This window comes from Trichosurus vulpecula, chromosome 1 (assembly GCF_011100635.1).
Source record: "Trichosurus vulpecula isolate mTriVul1 chromosome 1, mTriVul1.pri, whole genome shotgun sequence".
Classification (NCBI taxonomy): Eukaryota; Metazoa; Chordata; class Mammalia; order Diprotodontia; family Phalangeridae; genus Trichosurus; species Trichosurus vulpecula.
This window is the reverse complement of record NC_050573.1, coordinates 37,878,776-37,902,537: the sequence shown is the minus strand read 5'-3', so window position 1 is coordinate 37,902,537 and position 23,762 is coordinate 37,878,776. Positions and strand designations below refer to the sequence as shown.

Here is a 23,762-nt window from a genome sequence, read left to right as displayed (position 1 = left end):
AGTTTAGGACACACAGCAAGCTGCCTCTCTCTGCATCTCCTTTCACTCAATAAGTATTTACTGAGTGTCATTCTGATGCAATGGAAAAACCACATGATTCAGAAGACCTGGTGCTGTCACTTGTCAGCTGTGAAGCCATGGGCAAGTCACCTTCTCCAGATCAGTTTCCTCTTCTGTAAATAAGAGGATTGGATTAAGTCTCTAAAGTCCCTTCCTGATAAGTTGTGAGCTTTTGACCTGCGTGACCTACCCACAACCTATAATATTTGGAAACAAAATTACTAGGAGGATGTAGATGAGAAAAATAATCTTAGGTCATAGAAATACTTCTTGAAGGAATGGTAAATTAAGCTGTTTCTTAAAATAATGAGCATAGGTTGGTAGAAGATGAAGGAAAGATTCAAGGTGGGGATGACCTAAGTAGAAAGCTTGTGTTCCATGGGGACATTGGCAAGGAGAAGAGATATATTGCAATGAAATAGATTTGTGGAATGAAAACAAGTCTACAAAGGTAAAAGAGGGTCAAGGCAAAGGACTTTTTTCTTGGCTGATGAGTTTACATCTGAGAGTGAAAGGGACCATGGGTTTTTGAGACCTACATTCTTCTGGTCACACTCTATTGGCTACAAACCGGAATACCATTGTCTCTGAGGCATTATTATTAGGTAAAAGGTAGTGAATTTAGGCGTTGTTGTTCAGTCGTTTTTTCAGTTGTGTTGGACTCTTTGTGACCCCATTCGGGATTTTTTGCCAAAGATACTGGAGTGGTTTGCCATTTCCTTTGCCAGCTCATTTTTACAGATGAGGAAGCTGAGGCCAAAAGGGTTAAATGACTTGCCCAGGGTCACCTAGCTGGGTAAGTGTCTGAGGCTATATTTGAACTCAGGAAGATGAGTCTTCTTGACTCCAGGACTGGCATTTTATTCCCTGTGCCACCTAGCTGCCCCCATGAATTTAGATAATTATTAAGTAGTGGAAAAGAAGATATAAACAGGATGAAGCTTATTACCAATAATGACTTCCAAGAAACCTGTGACTGGTGGGAGAAGTAGTAGGCTGGTTACATATTGAAAGCAAGTTTTGGAGAAAGGAGAGTTGTCTTTCTGCCTCATTGGGGGAACTCCCTGGGTTAATGTAAGGAAGAGCATGGGCAAGCTTCCCAAAGGCTAGGAGCCTAGAATTAAAGGAAATGCTAAAATTTCCATTGGAGGTTAGTGAAAGATGTATTTATGCCCCAGGTTAACATTCTCGATCCAGACAACATGCATCAGAACAAAAAGCCCCTCCGTGCCATGACTTTTATATGTGTTAGGCACTGTGCTGGGCTTTAGGGACACCAAACCTTGCTTCTTGGTCTTCAGGGGAGGCAGTGTACTTAAAGATTTTTAAAATATAAGATTGGGGGAGCACAAAAGACACAAGCAGCTGGGTTGGATCAGGGGAGGCCTCCCTCCTATAGGTGATCGCGTTAAGTTTTGAAGGAGTCCAAGGATTCTCAGAAGTGGAGTGCATTCTTTTTTCCTTCTGCGTATCTATACTTTTCTTTTGGATCCTTCCTGCCCTTTTCTTTAGAGGCCAGTGCATAGTTCGATCTTTGAAACTCGGGTAATTCTCACAATTTATATTCCCCCATCTTCTTTAATGACTTTACTACCATTTCTTGATCTCTGTACTTCTGTCCTAAGGAATATGCTTGCTGTAACCTAAAGTTAAACTGCATAATCCTTGGCCCCCATACAGTAAGCCTGTTATTTTCCAGTTACTGCTTAGATTGCAACCTATCCCAGGCATAGAGTACCACCTATACAAAGGTAGGGGAGATGAGTTGGGATAGTCAGTGATATATGTGAAGAATAGCAAGAAGGCTTGTTTGATTGACAGAACTGACCAATGGGTCATTTAGTGTTGGCCTGATGACCTCTACTGAGAGGGAAACCCCAGTCTACTTTTATTAAACAGCTCTAATTTTTGGAAATTTTCTTTATAGTTAGCCTAAATTTTCCTCTTCGCATTGTCTTCCTGTTGTTCTGGTTCTGCCCTCTGGGGCCAAGCGTATCAAGTCTAATTCTTCTCCCTGACAGATATTTCAGTATGATTACCTATGCCAATATGACTGGGTGGTTCTGGGCCCACCAGTGGGGTATGTGAGTCAGGAAGCCCAGTGGCCACTGCTGGGTCTGAGAAGGCAGAGAGACTGGGGTGGAGGGAGGACATTGAGTTCCGATGGTTCTCAATAAAATTTGGGCAGTAGAGTGAGGTCCTCACTCTTGGCTTCTCTCACCCTCCCCCCCAAATTGTGTGTGGTTTTGTTTGTTGTTTGTGTTTTAGGGACCCTTATTGCTAATGATAGGGAACCCTTAGACCTATTTGTCCTTTCTCCCTCCTGGGTCCACAGACATCTTTATCTGACCACTCAGTACCACAAACAGGTCTGTTCCTTCTTGTCTCCCCAGCATGTGCAATATTCTGTAGTACATTGTAAAGGTCATCAACTTTGATGATTCCTGTAGAAATTCATCTTCAAACAAATCTGTTATGCTAAAGAGAATTGGAAAGTATAACATCAAAGTGAAGTGTTAATGACATTTTAATGGTTTTCATTGTTTCATTCTAAAGATGGTGGAGCCAGGACAAGACTTGTTGCTAGCTGCTTTGAGTGAAAGTGGAATTAGTCCAAATGATCTTTTTGATATTGATAGTGGAGACCCAGGCCTTGCAACTCCGACACCCACTCCACCTGTTCAGCAGGTAAGAAAATTCTCCAGAACCTCACAAATTTTGTTGTTAATACTTCCTTTCCTTAGTTTAAGACATGATTTTGGAGATTTATATGCAGAAGGAATGCATAGATTTAGAACATCAAAGTTTAAAGCTGCGTAGAAATTTATTTCTAAGTATCCTCATTCTTTCTAGAATTCTCCTAATATTTCTGTTGATTATTTTACTGCATATTTATGAGTAAGAGAAATTGTTTAGACTTTAGTAATATCCACCTAATGGATAGTTGATCCCTACAATATCTTTGTATGTGTACTCTTCTTTAAGAAATTAGATTTATGATTCATGTGTGCATCTTCTCTATAAGCAAAACAAGACTACAAAATTGATATTCAAAGGAACTAATTGGAATTTCCTTCATGATGTCTATATATTGAAGGACTTTGTTTTCAGTTTAAATATAAGGTATTTTGGGGCAGCTAGGTGGCTCAGTGAGTAGAGCACCGGCCCTGGAGTCAGGAGGACCTGAGTTCAAATACGGCCTCAGACGTTGACACGTGTACTAGCTGTGTGACCTTGGGCAAGTCACTTAACCCCAATTGCCCTGCCCCCCAAAAAAACAAACCCCTAAATATAAGGTATTTTAATTTTGGAAAATTATAAGCAACCTCAAAAATACCAAAACTTGCTTGCATTCATTCTTTCTCTCTCTTTTGTCCGCTGCACACATGCTTTCTCCTCTCTCTTCTCTCTCTTTCTGTCTCTCCAGTCAGTGCCACTTAGTGCGTTAGAACTAGGCTTGGACACTGAGGCAACAGTTCCTGTTAAGCAAGAACCAGAGACTGTGTCTACTCCAGCACTGTTAAATGTTAGGGTAAGAACGATCTAGAATTGTGTGTGGTAGCACCAGGGTGTAGGGTTCCGGAAAGAAAGGGGGCCCAATGGTAAATTCAGTTGGTTTAGATACCCTCTCATTTTTCGAGTGTCATACATATCCCCTCACAGAAACACAGTTTTTGTCTAAAGCCACGGTGAGATCCCCGCAGCTCTGCTTAGCAGTGTATGTCACATCTGTGGTTCCATTCAGAAATTCCATTTCTTGGGGCAGTGCCCACGTCAAGACAATGTACAAAGAGAAACTGCTTACATTAGTTAAACTTGAAGCACTCCGGAGTTTGCTTTACATTTCCTCTGACACCTCTTGGAGTGTGCATTAACCAAAGGTGAGAGGTATATGTTCATTGGACTGGGGGGGCGGGTGTTCTGGCAAATGAAAATACAGAATTGTCATTTGTCTTGGTAAATCATTGAGGAACCTTCCTGTCATTTTGTTGTAAAAGACACGGTAATGGAGAAAAGTTGTTGCTGCCATTACTTGCATGAAAGTGCTCATTGAATCCTAGAAACTTGAGAGATAGGTTGGAAAATCTTAACCCTTATCTGTAACTCCACTCTTTGTTCACTCTGTTTTCCAAACCCCAGAATCACATGGTTTCATAATAAAACTCAGATGTAGTTAGTAGTAATTTAATTGTTAATCAGGTATATTTACTTGCCAGAATACTTCGTATTCTTGGGGTGTGTAGTTTTCAGTTTCCTGGGTTCTGCACACCAAGCAGTTGTATATAGAAGCAAATTGAGTGTTGGAATAGAATTGTAGCGCTTTAAGGGACCCCGATGGTGCTGGGGGAAGTGGGTGGTGTGGGGAGTTGTCTGGTCTCAATTCACTTTGTAGGCAAATTACTTTATAAAGCAAATTGGGATCTAGAGAAATTAAGGAAAACAAAACAGATGATGTCGGGGACCTGGCAGCTAAAACAGTCTGCAGAATTTCAAATCATTTCATGGCATTTATCTTAGCGACACATTGAACTAAGTTGTGCCGTCCGTAGTCCCTGACGTTGTTATTGTTTTTTCGTAGCCACAACCGCCATCTACTACAACTTTTGTTCTAAATCAAATAAATCAGCTTCCGACTTTGGGAACCACAATTGTGATGACTAAAACTACACCAGTAACAACTACAAGGCAAACCATAACTTTAACAAAAATTATCCAGACTAGCACAAATACCCGGCCTTCGGTTTCAGCACCAGCAGTCCGTAATGCCTTGACTACCACGCCTTCAAAGGACCAGATCCAGCTGAAAGATCTGCTGAAAAATAATAGTCTTAATGAACTCATGAAACTGAAGCCACCTGCTAACATTGCTCAGCCAGTGGCAACAGCAGCCAGTAAGTTTTCTCATGTTCACTAATTCCTTTCTGATACCTCGGGAGAAAGAGAAATTAAGAATGTCTTTTTGTTTTGGGGGGTTTTTTGGGTTTTTTTTTTTTTTTTGTTTTATGGCCAGATATTAAGAGAATTGGGTGTGGGGAAAGTATTATCTATGTAAATTGGTATGTTGTATACAGAATATATAATTGAAAGATTAAAGTTTTGCTCTAAAATACCTCACTTATCACCAGGAAATTCATTCAGCAGCCATTTATTGAGGCTCTGTATACACTTGCTTTGAGGAATTTCAAAAACCAAAAACCACATCCCAACAACCTGGTCTCTGTCCTCAGAGAGCTTACTCTTTGGTGGAGAGAGAGGTACATGTTTAACTGATAAAAGGTAAAATATGAAAAATGCAGTAAGAAAGCTACAAAGTATCATTCACAGGAGGGAGAGAGTAGTCATGCCTGGGAAAATTGGGGAACATTTCATTTGAGAAGCAGCATGGGAACAGGAAGGAGAGCAAACATTCGGAGTCAAGGAACCCATGTTCTAATACCAGCTCTGCAACTGACCAGCTTTTTTTAACTCCCTTGACTTTTTTGGACCTCAGTTTCCTTATCTGCCAAGTGGAGCTAATACTACTTGAAACATGGTTTCCTAAGTCAGTGTGAGTAGTTGCTGTTCATGGGGAAGATAGTGTTTTCTGGAACCTGAGTTGAAAAGGACCACGAGATCATTTACTTAAATCCAGTCTCTTGAGAACAAGTGGTCACTATATCACCTTTTCTTGAAGACCTATTGTGAAGGAACTTGTTACCTTCCAAAGTAATCCATTCCCTATTTGGACAGCACCAATCATTAATTTCATCTTAAAAGCTCTACAGAAACTCGCTAATGAAACTCTTCTGTGCTAGGGACACTTGCCTTTTAGAATTAGAACACTTCATTGGGAATCATTGTAGTGGATGCTGACTGTCACTGCCGCTGACTATGTAGTAAACTTCTCTTCCATGGAGATAGGGTCATGGGCCTGACTGATCTAGGAAGCAAGGCAGGGGAGAATGGTTCCTCAAGTATGTGGATAATCAGCATTGATTGTAACTATTCTGGGGTGGGGGTGGGAGGGGGCTCTGTGTGCAGACTCTTTCATTTAAAAATGATAGTAGAGGCTTTCTGCTTGTTGGACTCTGTTGAGAAGAGTAGAGCACAGATTGAAGGCATTGAATTTTGGAGTGCTAGTATAGAATGCTAAAAGTCACTGGCTACCGGCTCACTGAAGCAGTTTTGGAAGAGAAGAGACTGGTAAGAAAGGGGCCTAGAAAGCCATTGGAGTGCAATAAGACTAGAAGAAGAAATTGGAAGTGGTATAATCACATAGGTACTAAGAGTTCTTATTTTTACAAAAGTGGGAAAACACTGAATCACAAGTTAAAAATTGAACAAAGCAGTGATTCTGCTGACTCCTACCTGGGCATTCTCAGATTCTTTTCTTTTTCTCACTATATTCTTTCAGTGAAGTGCTTTTCTGTTCTATGACTTCACCTGTCTTTTCTATGCTGGTAATACTGTCAGTTTCTGATAGGACATCTCCACTTAGATGTATATCATCTCAAAGTCAGTATGTACAGAACTAGATTAAAGCTTCCAAATTTTCACTTTCTGTTAAGATACCACCATTCAGTCATTGAGGCTCAAAACTTTGGTGTTATGTTTGACTGCCCCTTACTCAACTCTATATATTTTGTCATTCAGCAAGGCTTGTTCGTAGGATCAGAGAGAATTTAGAGACCATCTAGTCCAATATCCTTGTTTTACAGATGATGAAGCAGGCCCCAGGGTAACTCCAGCACTTGTCCTAGGTTACACACAGGTTAGAAGTAACAGACCTAGGATTCACGTGTCAGCCTCTGTCACTACTCTGACATAAAACCTCAGTTTCAGTCAGGCTGTTCTGCCCAATATTTGTCTATTATCCCTGTCTCAGTTGTTCTTTAGGCCAGGAATGCCCTGTACCCTTCTGTCCTTTCCATCTGTTCTTCTGCCTGTTCTTCAGGACATAGTTCAGTTTTTACCTTTTCCTTCCATAGATATATCAGAGACTATGGATGTATCTGCCTTCTAAATTCAAGTTTAACATTTACCATCACATTGCTTAAGACTCATTTTTGAAACTGCATCAAAGGTTTCCTACTTGTCTCTTTTGTCCTCAATAGCAAGCCCCTATAGGGCCAGAAACCATGTTTTGTATACCTACTTCCCAACACCAAGTGCTTAGCATAGTGAGAATCCAAAGTAGGGGTAGAATGTTGGTATAATTGTTGGTTTGGATTAATTGGTAAATAATGTACTTTAACATCAAATTAGAGATAAAGAAGGTAATCCTTTTAATAGGACGTTGTTACCAGCTCCAAACTTTCCAGTAGAGCCAATATAAATTCTAACTGAATAAAACATCCCTAAGCTATGTATCCCTTCATTTTCTATCCACTTTGCAAATGACTGGAATGTTAAGCAGCACCCCCATCAGCCACCCCAAACAGCATTAATTTATGTGCCTTTGAGATGTTTAAACATTTTCCCTTTGTTTTTTCTTAGCAGTTAAACAAGTCATGACACTGCCCTTTGGTGGGGTGGATAGTGTGCTCGGCCTGAGGTCAGGAAGACTTATCTTCCTGAGTGCAAATCTGTCCTCAGACCATTTCTAGCTGTGTGATCCTGGGCAAGTCACTTCACCCTGTTTTCCTCAGTTACCTCATCTATAAAATGAGCTGGAGGAGGAAATGACAAACCATTCCATTATCTCTGCCAAGAAAACCCCAAATGGGGTCATGAAGAGTCAGACATGACTGAACAACAACTAAACAACCACACTGTCCTTTGATGGGTCTACTGATTTCAAGATCTGGGGTTGGTAAAAGAAACTCTATGAACAGTGACCTGGAGACTTGGTACAAAGGATAAATAAGGCTTCCTTGCTGCCAGAGTCTCTAGGCCTCAATGGGGTCCCAGGTGTTTCCATGGGGAATTGTGAGAGGAGGGGAGGAGAATCAGTTCTCCCGATCCTCATTAGTTCTAACTTAATATTTCTTTTGGCCTAGTGATAGGGGTTAGACCTGTGGTTTCATTGTTACAGGAATAGTAATAACAGCGGCTAGCATTTACATTGTGCTTTCAGGTTTGCAAAGCACTTTTTGTATGTCAACTCCCTTTACCAATGAAGGTCACCTCTGACTGAGAATTTTAGAGGGCTTTGTAGAACAGAGGTATCTAACATGCTGCCCACAGGCCACATGATGCCTGTGCCACTCTGGAGTACCGACCCAAACCAGATTAAAACATAATTGGGAAATACTTGACAGAATTTTTAAAAATACAGTAAAACATAGGTAACACATTGTAAAATTAAGTCAACATTTAGCCCATAGGGTTCCTTCTATATTCTGTATGGTCCCTGTTTCTACTTGAGTTTGATACTACTGGTGTAGAATACTGACAAGTTGAATGACTTGCCCAGGGTCACACACATTTTGTGTGTGTGTGTGTGTGTGTGTGTGTGTGTGTGTGTGTGTGTGTGTGTGTGTGTTTTCAGGTCTTCCTGGCTTCAAGGCCACCTCTGTATCCATGCTGCCATTCTGCCTTAGACTGATGATTGTTTGTATCTGATTTCTGCATCCCATCTATTTATGTCAGGGTACTCTTACTATAGAGTAAAAGGGCAAAAAGAGCACCCTTCAGCATCAGATAGAATTGTTTGAGTCTTACCTCTGAGAAGTAGAGGAGGAAGAAAAAAGTTCCCAAATTTATTTTTTTCTTCCAGAAATAATTGTTTTGCCTCCAAAGGTAGTAAGTACCATCAGTTCAGGTAAGAATGATTCCACTTTGGTGATAACACTGGGTTTGTGGGTTTCTCTTCAACCACTTAGGTGTCTCAAAATAAAATGCTTTTTATATGTGTATTAAATACAGGATTTTGTGTAGTTTTTTTACCCCTTGGTTCATAAACTCTTGTGTCCACATTTTTCTTTTGATTAATTGAGGTTAAAATTGTCATCAAAGTGTTCCTTGGTCCAGTATGTCATGGTATTAAAATTCTAGGGTGTAATTTCTCTAAGAAATAAAGATTGAGAAACTGGTAGTTGTAATGCGATTTTAAGCCTTTGGAGGGGTGAATAAACTTTAGAGTAAAACCATGGAGGAGACAGGTATTAAAAATTGCTCTTTATAACATGCAGTGGCTTTTTTTTTTCTAAAGCTGATGTCAGCAATGGAACAGTCAAGAAAGAACCTTCTAACAAAGAAGTTGCACGAATATGGATAAATGATATCAAAATGAGAAGTTTTTCACCCACTATGGTGAGTTTTCAGGGAATGTCTGGCTATATTTCCTTGGGGATAAGAAACTATATTTAGTCATCGTTTGTTCCCAGCAGACTTCAAAAATGAACAGAGTAAATTATTTTGAGCTGTTTAGCCATTTAATGGGGGGGGGGCGGCGGGTAAGGTTCACTAGAATAGACAGATATTGAGAAAAGGGAGGTGAGCAGTTTGTTCAATATCTTGATTGGCAGGCTGGGGGGAGCTTGGACTTGATGCTTTGAGGAGTAGAGAACCTTGGGCATATTTTGAGCAAGAGAACATGATTGGAATTTCTGTTTTTGACCAAACCTGTGATTGTGATTTCATCTCTTTCAATAAGGAACCTCCTCCCAATGCAGAGGAGCATTTCTACAACTGTTAGTCACAGAAAGCCCCCTAAGGGGGCCTGAAAGGAGCAATGACTTGCCCAGGTCTTACAGAGCCAGTGCATGTGCTGCCTAAAGCCTGAGCTTTGTTCATTGCGCTGCTGCCTCTCTTAACCAAAGACAAAGGCTCCACTGTGAATGTTAGTGAAATAAGACTGGTAGTATGTGTAGGGAATTGAAGGGGGAAAAGACTAGTGGACGTAGACAGGGACGAGGTTTGGTTATTGCAGTAATGTAGACATAATGTGTAATGGGCCAGAACTGTTGTTTTGATAAGGAAACATTAGGAGAAAAAAGGGATTGGAGCAACTTCTTTTATTTTGTTGTTGAGTCATTTCAGTCATGTTCGACTCTTTGTTAGCCCACTTGGTTCATAATACTGGAATGGTTTACCAATTATTTCTCCAGCTCATTTTACAAATGAAGACTAGGGTCACGCAGCTAGAAAATGTCTGAGGCTGGATTTGAACTTGGGTTTTCTTGACTCTAGCCCTGGTATTCTATTTACTGTGCCACCTAGCTGCCCTTCTTTAGTTTATCAAAAGCAATCATCTTTTAAGGGGAGCTATTTGATTTTGTAAACTGGTTGAGAATTTGTAAAGCAGTTTCCTCTCAAAACAGATAAATGATTAGGATGCCAGGAAAAAGCCTATTGTGGATTTCAATTCAAGATGTATCTAAAGCATAATGTCATTTTATCACCCCATATAACAGCGGTTTTCTAAGAGTAGGAACATTCGTCTGTGTGGGATGGAAGGAATTGCCTGTGAGCTGGTCCAAGTGGAGGAAGAGTGGGCTTGGGCCTGCTCTGAGAGTGAGTGTGAAGGACCTGGAATGTAGGTGGGGTCCCAGGCAAAAGCCCTCTATTGCAGAGAAGAGGCAGCTGGATATTGTGGAGAAATCCTCTCTTTGCTACCTTTGAGAAAGTCAACTTGCTGGACTAAATGGGTTAAGTGATGGGAGGGAGTACGGGAGGAGGTAAGGAATACCTGGAATCATTCAGCAAGGAATCTCCATATAAAGAGTATGAGGTTCAGGGATATGAATTAGATTGTCAGAGAGAAAGAGGAGAATGGACAGGATATGAGAGGTTTCATCATGCTGGTAAGATTCTGGTGTTGTTGAAGTTGGGACTTGATGTCTCCAAGAATGAGAACCTGTATTCCTTGAACATTATCAGTGGTCGAGGAAATGAAAACCACTCTTTGATTAGCAAACTTTTTATATTGTAGAAGGTACCAGTGGTTAAAGATGAAGAAGAACCAGAAGAAGAAGATGAAGAAGAAATGGGCCATGCAGAAACCTATGCAGAGTACATGCCAATAAAATGTATGTCTTTCTGGTTTGCCAAAGAATTGGTTTTTCACCAAATGAATTAGAATTAGTTTGAATTTTTTTTTCAGTGATCAACTATCAAATTTCAACTTGGCCACTTGATATTTTTGGTTTGGGGGGTGGGGGCGGGGTTTCTTTGTTTTTGTTTTTAGCTTTTTGCTAAAATCAAATCAATACCTAGATTGGTTAAAGCATGAGTCCATAAAATATCAGAAAGTTTTAGATCATTCCTGTGCATCTACGCATATATTTACTATGTCAAACTTTAAATTGAAGATAAGTATATTGTAAGTGTTTTTAAAGCTTGGCTCTTAGAAGTTTTTAAAATTAAGGCTAATACAGTTTGGATGATAATTTTGCCTTGTTTTGCCATGGAACTGATAGTTACGTGGCTAATAGAACATTGTACAGCAAATAGTATTCTGGTCTTTATTTTCCAGAGCTTTCTTAAGTTAGTTTATAACAGAAAGAGGAAAATAGCTTGTTGTTTGTCCTTGGTCCATGACACGACTGATGTCATTGTAGCAGTTTAGTAGATTGTTGCCAGTTTATCCCCCTTATTAACTAAGATGTCTTTTCAACAATTTTCTATTATTGCATTAATCTTAGGAGATTTGTCATATTTAAATGTCATTCCATAGTAGAAGAAGCAAACATTTATGGATTATGCTCTGTTTCTGAAGAGGTTTCTTAACAGCTAATAAGCTGAAATGCCCTTTGATAGAATTGGTTGCAGTTGTACTTAAAGTTAATACTATTTTTTTTAACAGTAAAAATTGGCCTCAGGCATCCTGATGCAGTAGTGGAAACCAGCTCTTTATCCAGTGTCACACCCCCTGATGTTTGGTATAAAACATCTATATCTGAAGAAAGTATTGATAATGGCTGGTTATCAGCATTACAACTTGAAGCTATTACATATGCAGCCCAGGTATGGTGTAGTACTAGTACTAATTAAAGTCTTCTTTTTATAAGACTTTATACAACATGGTTTTTTGAACTAAAAATAATTGATACTTCTTTAGGGAAATCATTGTGGATCTCATGTTGTCTTAAGATATATTCACTTTTGTATCATTTTAAATAATGAAATGGTCCATTAAATGCCTATTCTCTTTCAGCAACATGAAACATTTCTACCTAATGGAGATCGAGCTGGATTCTTGATAGGTGATGGTGCAGGTGTAGGAAAAGGGAGAACTATAGCTGGAATAATTTATGAGAATTACCTGTTGAGTAGAAAAAGAGCATTATGGTAAGTTTAATGATTGTGCAAATGTGTAATTAGGAAATGTTTGAGCTATGGGCTTTGCTTGAGTTGGGGAGTTCAAGTGTGGTGTGTTTCATTCAAAATTCTTTTAGAATAATGTGATCTCTATTTAACTTGGTGTTTTTCTCCCCCTTTGACAGGTTTAGCGTCTCAAATGATTTAAAATATGATGCTGAAAGAGATTTGAGGGACATTGGAGCAAAAAACATTTCGGTTCATTCATTAAACAAGGTGTGGAAACTTTTTACTATGTACGATTGAGGCAAAACTTTAGGTATGCTTGTGTGAGGAGACTAAAATGCATGCTCTGTGTATATTTGTGTTGTTATTGACCAAGTATTAGTAATTCATTTATTGTAAAATATTTTAATATTTCAAATTTCAAACAGACTAACTGCTTTAGAGTACTTGTATAATTTTGACTATTGTTTGCCTCAAAGATCAGTGGATTTGTCTTGATAGAAATTGTGTATTTTCAGTATCCACAGAATAGCTTTTACTTATAGGTCTAATCTCATGGTAGTGACTGCATACTGCATACAGCAGAAGAATTTTCATGTCTCGATATAGCCCAAAGCAACTGATGACTATTAATTCTTCATCTTGGCCCCACATGCTGCTTGTTGCCCTATACCGTAACAGTTACGCTGATAAAAGTACCTAAAAGTCTGTCTGTGCTAAGGCAGTGGTTAGCAGGTGGCAGATGAAAACTGCATCACATGAGGGGAGCTCTTTGCAGCTGAGCCCTTCTCCTTATTCTGACCGCGCTGTCACCACAAGAAAACCCTCTATATCCACAGCCCAGACCAAACAGCCACATAAATATCCTGCTGCTTTGAGGGGAGAAACATGCATTATACATAAAGCTTGAACCTTTTACCCTCCTTTCCCATTTTCATACCCAGTAAACAGGTGTTATCTTTTTAGAGGTGAGGAAACTTATGACACATTAAGGTTAAGTACCTTATCCGGCATCAAATGGCAGTGCTGGGGCTGTAATATGTGTTCTGGCTCTCATTTGCCCCACTATTGGGTTACACTAAAATTGTTTTACTTTCTTACTATCAGGACTGGACTTCATAGCATCAACCCTAGTATACTGAAATTCCCATAATGAGCAATTAAGATGTCTTGCAAATTTGGTTGTGATTGACCTTTGAACATGTAACTTTTATTTTTAAGCTTAATTTTAAAAATTAATTTTACAAAGGGAAAGCACATTTTGAAAAGAGTACAATAATAGACTTTTATTCTATAATTATCTTAATCTAGTTCTGGCAACGTTTACTTCAGTGTTTTCACATACTTTTAGATTAGTTGGTATATTGAAAGGGTCAGTGAGTGTCAACAAAAGCTTTGAAGACAAATCTCTTAAAAGCCCCAAATGTGTAGCTACCATCTAAAAGTATTGTTTGACTGCTTAACTCATATAATTAGAAAAGAAGACACTATTTGTACTTCTTGTTCTCTTATACCCTGCAGAACTTAGATAAAATTTGAAGAAAATTCCCCTCCTAGACAAAAGTAGTGAAGTGCTGGTTCAGATAAAGTGAACTGTTGCCTAGGCTGAAAGTCACAAGGCCCCTGTTCTAGTTCTACTCCAGTCACTCAGTATGCCTTTAGGCAAGATGTGTAAAAGGGGCTTGATTATCTACACTACCTTCATCTCTGAGTTGGCTTTGAGAATCCAGTGAGATGCTGAATGTTAAAGGATTTCTTGGTTTGTAAAGCTAATTGTGAATAATTATTATCCTTTCTCTTCTAGTTTAAATATGGAAAAATTTCTTCCAAACATAATGGGAGTGTAAAAAAGGGTGTTATTTTTGCCACCTATTCTTCTCTCATTGGCGAAAGTCAGTCTGGTGGCAAATACAAAACAAGATTAAAGCAGCTTCTGCATTGGTGCAGTGATGACTTTGATGGAGTGGTATCCTTTACATGTTGGGGAAAAAAGGGGTGGTGTAAATGGAGAGGTTATTTATGTAAGAGGAATCTTTAAAATAGTATTCCCAAGTAAAATGATGGAAAGGAGAGTGTATATAAGGAGAGTTTCCATTGGTTGTAGAATTGAAGAAATGGCATATTATTCTCTGAAAATATAAGTGTGCATTCTGTAAATATGAGCATATCTTTAGGACAGTCTGATCATGTGAAGAAAAGTAGTTAAGGGACAGCTAGGTGGCGCAGTGAATAGAGCACCGGCCCTGGAGTCGAGAGGATCTGAGTTCAAATGTGGCCTCAGACACTTGACGCACTTACTAGCTACGTGACCCTTGGGCAAGTCACTTAACCCCAATTGTCTGGCCCTTTTTCCAAAAAAAAAAGTCATTAATTTGACTCCCATGTATATGCTACAAGTAAAATGAGATTTGCTAAGCTGTATTTCAGAGGTCTTCAACTTGTACTTGTAGACCTTCTGAGATTTTGAAGAGTTAATTGGTTTGGTATGTTGCCAAGACATCTACACAATCCCCATTGTCACTCTTGCCCAGGCCCCCAAGGCAAGTAGAGAACCTTCATTTAAGTCCCTCCCCAGCCTTTATGTTCCTTCCCTAGGCAAGAACGTAGAGGTTTCAGAGGTTTGGAAAGTATAGCTCCTCCCCCGCCAAGCTTGTGGATCCGATGTTCATGAGGTGCACTTCTTGACTCATTCCTTATAGATAGTATTTGATGAATGCCACAAAGCTAAGAACTTATGTCCTGTTGGTTCTTCCAAGCCAACCAAGACAGGCTTAGCTGTACTAGAACTGCAGAACAAGCTGCCACGAGCCAGAGTGGTTTACGCCAGTGCTACAGGTATGGGTGCATTAACTTACCCCCAGTATGCCTGTTCTTTCTTCTTGCCCGCACACTAACGGTTGGGCATTCGTTTTTTCTCCTTCCTAAAGGTGCTTCTGAACCGAGGAACATGGCCTATATGAACCGGCTTGGAATATGGGGTGAAGGAACCCCGTTTAGAGAATTCAGCGATTTCATTCAAGCTGTAGAGCGAAGGTAAACAGTACAGAGGTTCTACTTTGTCACTTTTAGAAATGAAAACCATTTTCTATTAAGTTTGTACTCTTTTAATGATGTTACTGAGTTACTTTGTATTGGTGTTTTTCAGAGGTGTCGGTGCCATGGAAATAGTTGCTATGGATATGAAGCTGAGAGGCATGTACATCGCCAGGCAGTTGAGCTTTACTGGTGTGACCTTCAAAATTGAAGAAGTTCTTCTTTCCCAGAGCTACGTTAGAATGTATAATAAAGCAGTAAAACTGGTAAGCTTGGCTTTTCCTAGTATTTTTTAAAATTCATGTTTGCTGTTTTAGTCATATTGCTTAGTGTGATAAAAGTCTATTCGCCCACATGATCCCTAAAATTAAGTAGATTTTTTTTTCTTTTTTTAAAAACATGAAATAAAGAAAAGTGCTTGTTGGATAACTGGTTACTGAACCAGTAGCTGATTTTTTTTTTTAAAGAAGCTTTTAAGTTTCCACTTATTCAGTTAACATTTTAAAAACCTATTCGCACCCTTCAGCCCCATAATTGTCCACAGTTTAGAGTATTTTTCCCAGCCAGAAATACATGCATCTGACAAAATGTTATATAAAATAAAATGTGCTTAGAGTCTATGTAAACAAGGACACTATAGAGGAAAAGTTGACTCTGCTTTGTCATTGATTCTTTGGTTATGCATTCAAATGTAACCTGGAAATCTTCAAGGATCTTTATTTGAAAAGCCATTTCTGTTTTCCTGTGCAGTGTGTAAGCTGTTGACATTTCTTCTTATTTAGTGGGTCAGTGCGAGAGAGAGATTTCAGCAAGCCGCTGATCTTATAGATGCAGAGCAACGAATGAAGAAATCTATGTGGGGGCAGTTCTGGTCTGCTCATCAGAGGTTTTTCAAATACCTGTGTATAGCTTCCAAAGTCAAGAGAGTCGTGCAGCTAGCTCGAGAAGAAATCAAGAATGGAAAAGTAAGTTATTGAAAGACTTCAACTAAAAGACCTTGATTTGTATGGCAGAGTTTGTAGTGAAGCTTCATTTTCATCATCTGTGAAATGAAGGGCCAGGACCGAACAGTCTGGAAGGATTCCTTTTGTTTCCTAAGATTGTGGGTGTCTGGGTGGTGCTGAGATTTTTCATATAGTAGGACTTGATTCATTTGTGCTCTGGGAATTTTCTTTAAAACTATAAATAAGTTTCTTGTTATTGTATAATAGTTTTTTGTAAGAAAACGTGTCTATATCAAAAGTTTAACCATGCATTTTCTACCTTTTTTAGCTTTTTATGTTTTACTTAATCTTGTTTCTTCCTCTTTCTAGTGTGTTGTCATTGGTCTGCAGTCAACAGGAGAAGCTCGAACTTTAGAAGCCTTGGAAGAGGGTGGAGGAGAATTAAATGACTTTGTGTCAACAGCCAAGTAATGTTTTTGGTTTTGGGGGACTTGGGGGGGAGTGTTTTGGGAGGGGGGGTGCAGGGCAATTGGGGTTAAGTGACTTTCCCAAGGTCACACAGCTAATAAGTGTGTCACGTGTCTGAGGGCAGATTTGAACTCAGGTCCTCCTGACTCCAGGGCCAGTGCTCTACTCACTGCACCACCTAGCTGCCCCTTTGTTTTTATTTTTTTTTTCTTTTTAATCTATACTTGTATATTTTACTCTAGAATATAGAAGTTTTTCAGTAATTAAATTGGTTTTCTCTAATTTAATATTTGTTCAAATGATCAATAATAATGTTCAAATGTGAAATCTTACAGACTTTTTGATAGCATAACTCAAGATATTAGTATTATTTTGTGATTTAGTATGTTAGACTTCTACACTGTAGAGACCATTAAATAAGTTGCTTTGTTTTCCTGCAGTCTGAGATTATTGTATCAGCAGTGTTCACAGCCTAATGATTCTGGAGCTGCAGGACAGCCATCCTTAACAAAACAAGTAGGCTGCATGTAGTTAGAGTCTGTATGGATACTGAAAGATTATAGGGACAGAGGTGCTCTCTCTCACTGGGCAAACACACAGTGTTTGCGGCATAGCCTCAGTTTTCCAGTTTTATCCAGTTTTACTTACTGATTTTTTGTAAATTGGTTATCAAAGACATTTTCCAAGATTCCAGGAGACCAACCTTGCTTTCTAATTTGTTTGGTAGAGAAGCTGGTGGGAACGCTACAACCTGACAATCCTGCCCTGTCCTGGTAGAGTCTACAAAGCGCCATAGTATAATACACAAATAGCCATTTGAATGCTGTTTCATTTCATTGGAATGGTGTATTAACGCTGAGTCTATGCTTGTTGTTTCTCTTGAGAGTAATATTTTTTTCAACCTTACAATTCAGTACAAAAAAACTTACTGACCACAACTCTTATTTCTCCTGGTAGCAGTTCTGGTATCAAAATTAATGAAATAGTCTTTTCTGGTTGGCAACTCCAGTAGCAAAATTAATAAAATAGTCGTTTCTGGTTTCCGTACATAGCCTCTCTTACCTTGGATAAATGTCATAAAAGTATTTTTGGTGATACTGATTTTATTTATTAAAACTAGTGTGCTTTTTGAATGGAAAACATTACTTGATGCATGAAATATCCCTTTGGGAGAGAATACAATTTCCCTGCTGTATTTTTACCTATTTTCAATGGTTATCATGGTATATTTCGCTTTAGCTTTGTTTAAACTATTTGAATACAAAGGATCAGAATAATTGGTTTACTCTTAGTTTATAAGAAAATCCTAAATGGCATGTTTTTTCCTACTTGGTAAGTGACATGTTATTAGGATATACTAAGTAGAGGGGGCAGCTAGATGGTGCAGTGAGTAGAGCACCAGCCCTGGAGTCAGGAGGACCTGAGTTCAAATGCCGTCTCAGACACTTGACACACTGTGTGACTGTGGGCAAGTCACTTAACCCCAATTGCCCTTCTTCCCCCCCTTCCCCCCAAAAAAAGGATATACTGAGTAGAGTGCAGTTTTTTAATTTTTTTTTTCTGTTCTTTAAACAGGGGGGTATTACAGTCACTCATTGAAAAACACTTTCCAGCTCCAGACAGAAAGAAACTCTTTAGTTTGCTTGGAATTGATTTGACTGCTCAGAGTAACAACAGCTCACCCAGAGATAGTCCTTGTAAGGAGAATAAAATAAAAAAACGGAAAGGTAGGTTTGTGCTCTTCTCTAATGTTTATAGCAATTTGAGCATTGGGAAGTAATAAATAAACTTTAGAACAAGATAGTCCTTAAAATTGGAGCTATTCATAAAGCATCCTTCACAATCTTTCACATCCTTCCTAAACCTCTTAATAATGTACCAACTACATCTTCTTAAAACTTAGCTAAAACTGGACCTGAACCAGTGTCATCCACCTTCCAGTAAAAAATCCAGATTTACTTACTGATTTTTTGTACATTGATTATTGAAGACATTTTCCAAGATTCCAGGAGACCAACCTTGCTTTCTGATTTGTTTGGTAGAGAAGCTGGTGGGAACTCTACAACCTGACAGTCCTGCCCTGTCCTGGTAGAGCCTTCAGAGGTTAAATGATCAAACTAACTGAAGCGCATGGGGGGGTGGGGGGGAGTGAATTCATGTGCCCCACTGTTTTCTGTTGTCTTGTATTGCATCACTTTTGGCAGGGCTTCTATAATGCTAGATAGATCCTGATAGATAGATCCTGATAGTCTAGTCACCAGACAGCCAGGAAGCAAACTTTACCAAGCACCAAAGCAATGGGAAGTCCTCCCAAAGTGCTCAATTTCTGAGTCGCACGTACCCACCATTATTCCTTTTAGTAAGGCAGCATGGCAGTAGTGACTGCTGAGTGTTACTAGCCTTGCAGTCGTGAACATATGAGTTCAGGTTTTCTCTCTGCTGAGTACTAGTTTATGTGACTTTACACAAATCACAACCCCTCACTGTTTCCAGCAACTCTTTAGGTTATAGATAATGTAATCTCCATCCCTTGAGGGAGTTTATTGTACCTGTAAAATGACATAGCTCTTTATTCCCCGCTTCCCTACCTGCATTAACAGGTACTTGATTATTGGTCTCAGGTGATATGCAAGATTTTTCCTAACAGATCTTGTTGCCACCTGCGTTAGCAAACATTGTATTCCTCTGCATGTTCACTGGGAAATGAAAATGACTTTATTTTATAGAACTTGCTTTTGTTGAAATATAGTTCTAAATTTTCATCATTTTAAACCAGTCTAGTTTGTTGGACAATTGATAATGATGTTTAGTCCTTCTCAAAATCACTCGTAGGTTATTATTTAGAATTTACTGTTCCTCCCCTTAAGATGAGTAAGTGCTTGGCCTCTTAAGTGGGCTTTTCAGAGAGAAATTTCCATATACCTAGGTGGTTTGGTTGGCACATAAATTTGAATGTAGCTGACTTTAGAGGCTTCTTTGAAAAAATACTTCAGTAAGGCAAATTATCAAGATTCCATTTCTGTACAGGAATACATAGGAGTTGTGTGAGGGTAGAGGCTGTCCTGTTTCAGTCTTTGTGTCCCCAACGCAGAGCTAGGCACATGGGAGATATTTAATGTGGGTTATTATATTCTGACTTCATTTGGGGTAAATCTCCCAAACGTTTTATTTGTTATGGAAAAAATATTTAAAATAATAGTTTCTTAGCATTAAATACTGAATCTGGTGTTGGGGAACTTAAGAAATATTTTTGCCAACTCGTTTTGTTTTATGTAATACAGGGGAAGAAATTAGCAGAGAGGCCAAAAAAGCACGGAAAGTCGGTGGCCTTACTGGAAGCAGTTCTGATGATAGTGGAAGCGAATCCGATGCCTCTGATAATGAAGAAACTGACTATGAGAGCTCAAAAAACATGAGTTCTGGAGATGATGATGATTTCAACCCATTTCGGGATGAATCTAGTGAAGATGATGAAGATGGCAAGTTTTGTTTTCTTAAATCCTTAATACATTTAAAAATAATCATGTTGTTTGAACTTTTTTTTAAAACATAATTTCCTTTGTGCAAGACATTGATGAAATAGGGAGTAAAAGTTGACTCTAAAAAAATAGAGCTTTTACCTGTGGCAATGTGTAAGTAAACCCTTTACCACCCAGCATAGCTTATGTGATGGAGACAGATTTAATTTCATTTAATGTTGAATTGATTTCTTCACTTATATTCAGATCCTTGGTTAATAAGAAAAGACCACAAGAAAAGCAAAGAGAAAAAAAAGAAAAAAAGTATTGATCCAGATTCTATTCAAAGTGCCTTATTAGCGTCAGGACTGGGATCAAAACGACCAAGTTTTTCTTCTACGTCTCTTGTCACTACTCCTAATAATACACAAGGTAAGATTATGATTTCTCTACAGAAGAAGTATATATAGTATTTTAAGTACAATTTTTTAAAAAGCTTAACACTGATTTTGTTAACTTTCTCATATAGCTAATAGTAATAGTAACAGCAACAGCCTTGTAACAAGTCAGGATGCCGTCGAAAGAGCCCAGCAGATGAAGAAAGATTTGTTAGACAAATTGGAAAAATTAGCTGAAGATCTTCCTCCTAATACACTGGATGAACTTATTGATGAGCTGGGTGGCCCGGAGAATGTGGCTGAGGTAATTACACCGCTCTCAAATGAAGCCTCTGTTGTTTTGTCTGTTACAATTTTCGCTTTGAAAGACTTGGAGATTTTTGTCCCTCCTTTGGTAGGGTAGCAGCAAGAGCACTGAGTCTAGAGTGAAGTGGGTAGGATTCCTGCTTCTGTGATGTTGGGCGAGTGGTGATTTCTATCATCTGAGGACCCCTCTCTCCCCCTCTTTTTTTTTTTTTTTTTTTGCAGGGGGAAGGCAGGGCAATTGGGATTAAGTGACTTGCCCAAGGTCACACAGCTAGAAAGTGTGTCAAGTGTCTGAGGTCGGATTTGAATTCAGGTCCTCCTGATTCCAGGCTGGTGCTCTACTCACTGTGCCACCTAGCTGCCTCCCCCCCCCCTTGTCTTTTTTTAAATAAGCTGGGTGACCTCTAATTCCTTTCCATCTTACCTCTTGGTCATATGATAAATACACCATGAGCTCCCTCTAAGTTGATAATTAAATGTATTCTCCCCTGTGGTTAAGAAACTTTTGCTTTGTTCTATGCCTCAATTGAGAAGTAACCACTTTGTACTTCTCCAGATGACTGGCCGAAAGGGAAGAGTAGTGAGCAACGATGACGGAAGCATTTCTTATGAGTCTAGGTCTGAAGCTGACGTGCCTGTGGAAATTCTAAACATCACCGAAAAGCAGAGATTCATGGATGGGAATAAGGCAAGTTTCAAGGAACGTTTAAAGTACTTGGTGTGCACAAAACAAATTACTTTTAAATCTCGGAATAATTTTAACTGGACAAATTTTGCCATTGTAAATATGGCTTGAGTAGCATTGGTAGTTACTTGTTTTTCAGATAATACTGTGATGGAACATTTTTCACATAATCCCTTAAAATCATTTTTATGTCCTTTGGCCTATTTTCATTGTTATACTAAAAACTTAGAACTTGCCCTTTAAGCCAAATGGAATCCAGGACTGACTTCTCCCAAGCCACCTAAAAGCAGGTTACATATAACCCTGTTCACCTTTGTCACTTAAAATTGGTGATCTGATTTAACTGCCTGCTAGAGTCCGTATCAAAAGGACTTGGGTTTGGATCCTGCTTCAGATGTGTGCTAGCTCCATGATCCTAAGCAAGCCACTTTAATCAGTTTCTTTATATATAAAGTAAGGTTTTTTAAAACAGACTTTGTTTAGGTCACTTGGCATACAATATATGGAGTGCTTTGCAAACCTTATGGCACCGGGTTTTTTGGTTTGATTTATTTACATAGGTACATTATCATATCCAAATGCCATTTGCTATGAAGTGCTTTTCACAGTGTTGTAACTGGGTGGCTACTAGACTGTTCCTAGAAAGATCTTCAATCATGGTGACTTTTTTAAAGGTTTAAGATCGTTCAGAACTGATTTCTTCTCCAGTGGATTGCTCCTGTAATTGTTAGACGTGGTTGCTTACAAGAAAATGTGATACCAAAGTTCCTCTTTCTCACACCAAATTAGAGGAGTTTATGTAACATGTATAATATGGACAAAGATGATAATAACTTGGTTTTTTGCAGGGGCAGGGAGGTACATTTGTATATTTTTGTATAACCTGGATAAGAAAAACTACTCCTTTGCTGTTACTTTTAAAACATATTAATTTTTAGTTTAAAGTAGATATGGCAGTTATCAGTTATTTTAATATTCTTTTTCTGAATATGGGACTGATGTATGTCGCTAAATGTAATTTCAAGCAAAGGTTTTATAAATACAACCAAAATTCTTTTGGAGATTTTGAATTTTGTATTTCCTTATTAGGTATTCAGATTGCTGCCATGCTCCTTTTATTTGCAGATTGTTTATATTTTGTGTTCATTTGATCTAGAATATTGCCATTATCTCAGAAGCTGCCAGCTCAGGTATTTCATTACAAGCAGATCGTCGAGCTAAAAATCAGAGGCGGAGAGTACATATGACTTTGGAATTGCCTTGGAGTGCCGATAGAGCAATTCAACAGTTTGGTGAGTTACTGTCGTTTACTTTCAGATAGCATAATAAGGTAATAATTGCACAATTAACTTGGTTCCCTTAATTTTGAAAGAATGTAATTTTAGTTTATGGTTACCTAGTAGATCGATAATTCAGTAGACTGAATCTTCTTTTGGACCCTCAGTCTCCCAGCAGATTGCTACCACCACCATATCCCTACCTCTTCAGCTCATTTCAGATTCCCAGTGAGAAAGGGGATGCAACCAAAGGCTGCATTTTTATTTATTCGAGTAATGGGTTCCTGTTTGGTACTGTTCCTATGTTACACTGGGAGAGTGCACACCCCCGTTGCCCGGCCCGCGTCACTGTGCTGATTAGGTCAGAAACAAGTACATATCCTACTGAATACTAATTCTACTAGAAGCTAAGAATAGACCTAATCGTCTTACCTAGTGAGCAAGATCACTTTTTTTTTTAATGCAGGAAGAACTCATAGATCGAACCAAGTTACTGCTCCAGAATATGTGTTTCTAATTTCTGAATTGGCTGGAGAGCAAAGATTTGCATCTATAGTTGCTAAAAGACTGGAGAGTTTGGTAAGTTGCTGTGAAGTTCCTTTTTGGTGTAATTTAAAGAATATGGTTTCTATATGGCTGACTTCAGTACTAGGAGTTACTGTGCTATGATTTTGAAATTGTGTGTTTTTGGTAGGGGGCGCTCACACATGGTGACCGAAGAGCAACGGAATCTCGAGATTTGAGCAGGTTCAATTTTGATAACAAGGTATGTCTTGCCCGTAGTCTCAGTATTTAAATATTTTTGCCCCTAATTTGAAATAGTATTGTTGTGAATCCCAAAAGTTTCCTCTCACAGAAAATTAGTGAAGCCTACTTAGTGTGAGAAGAATATTTAATTCTTAAAGTAAGTATACTAAGAAAACACATTGATAAACATACATTTT

The 23,762-nt window shown here is 38.8% G+C and overlaps 1 protein-coding gene across 4 annotated transcripts in view; it reads left to right on the top strand.

Moving 5' to 3' along the window:
• Positions 1 to 23,762, top strand: part of SBNO1 (strawberry notch homolog 1) — a 70,637-nt gene that overhangs the window by 35,437 nt on the left and 11,438 nt on the right. For 2 of the 4 annotated variants that reach the window (XM_036742296.1, XM_036742295.1), the window contains exons 2-23: positions 2,617 to 2,748; positions 3,488 to 3,592; positions 4,640 to 4,952; positions 9,194 to 9,294; positions 10,916 to 11,012; positions 11,789 to 11,949; positions 12,140 to 12,273; positions 12,429 to 12,519; positions 14,054 to 14,215; positions 14,949 to 15,084; positions 15,177 to 15,282; positions 15,395 to 15,548; positions 16,065 to 16,247; positions 16,596 to 16,693; positions 18,270 to 18,421; positions 19,976 to 20,173; positions 20,420 to 20,584; positions 20,682 to 20,854; positions 21,413 to 21,544; positions 22,698 to 22,833; positions 23,285 to 23,397; positions 23,513 to 23,584. In XM_036742296.1, the coding sequence (XP_036598191.1) occupies positions 2,617 to 2,748; positions 3,488 to 3,592; positions 4,640 to 4,952; positions 9,194 to 9,294; positions 10,916 to 11,012; positions 11,789 to 11,949; positions 12,140 to 12,273; positions 12,429 to 12,519; positions 14,054 to 14,215; positions 14,949 to 15,084; positions 15,177 to 15,282; positions 15,395 to 15,548; positions 16,065 to 16,247; positions 16,596 to 16,693; positions 18,270 to 18,421; positions 19,976 to 20,173; positions 20,420 to 20,584; positions 20,682 to 20,854; positions 21,413 to 21,544; positions 22,698 to 22,833; positions 23,285 to 23,397; positions 23,513 to 23,584 (3,114 nt within the window). The remainder of the gene's footprint in view (positions 1 to 2,616; positions 2,749 to 3,487; positions 3,593 to 4,639; positions 4,953 to 9,193; positions 9,295 to 10,915; positions 11,013 to 11,788; positions 11,950 to 12,139; positions 12,274 to 12,428; positions 12,520 to 14,053; positions 14,216 to 14,948; positions 15,085 to 15,176; positions 15,283 to 15,394; positions 15,549 to 16,064; positions 16,248 to 16,595; positions 16,694 to 18,269; positions 18,422 to 19,975; positions 20,174 to 20,419; positions 20,585 to 20,681; positions 20,855 to 21,412; positions 21,545 to 22,697; positions 22,834 to 23,284; positions 23,398 to 23,512; positions 23,585 to 23,762) is intronic. The other 2 variants (XM_036742297.1, XM_036742298.1) reach the window with 1 other exon arrangement.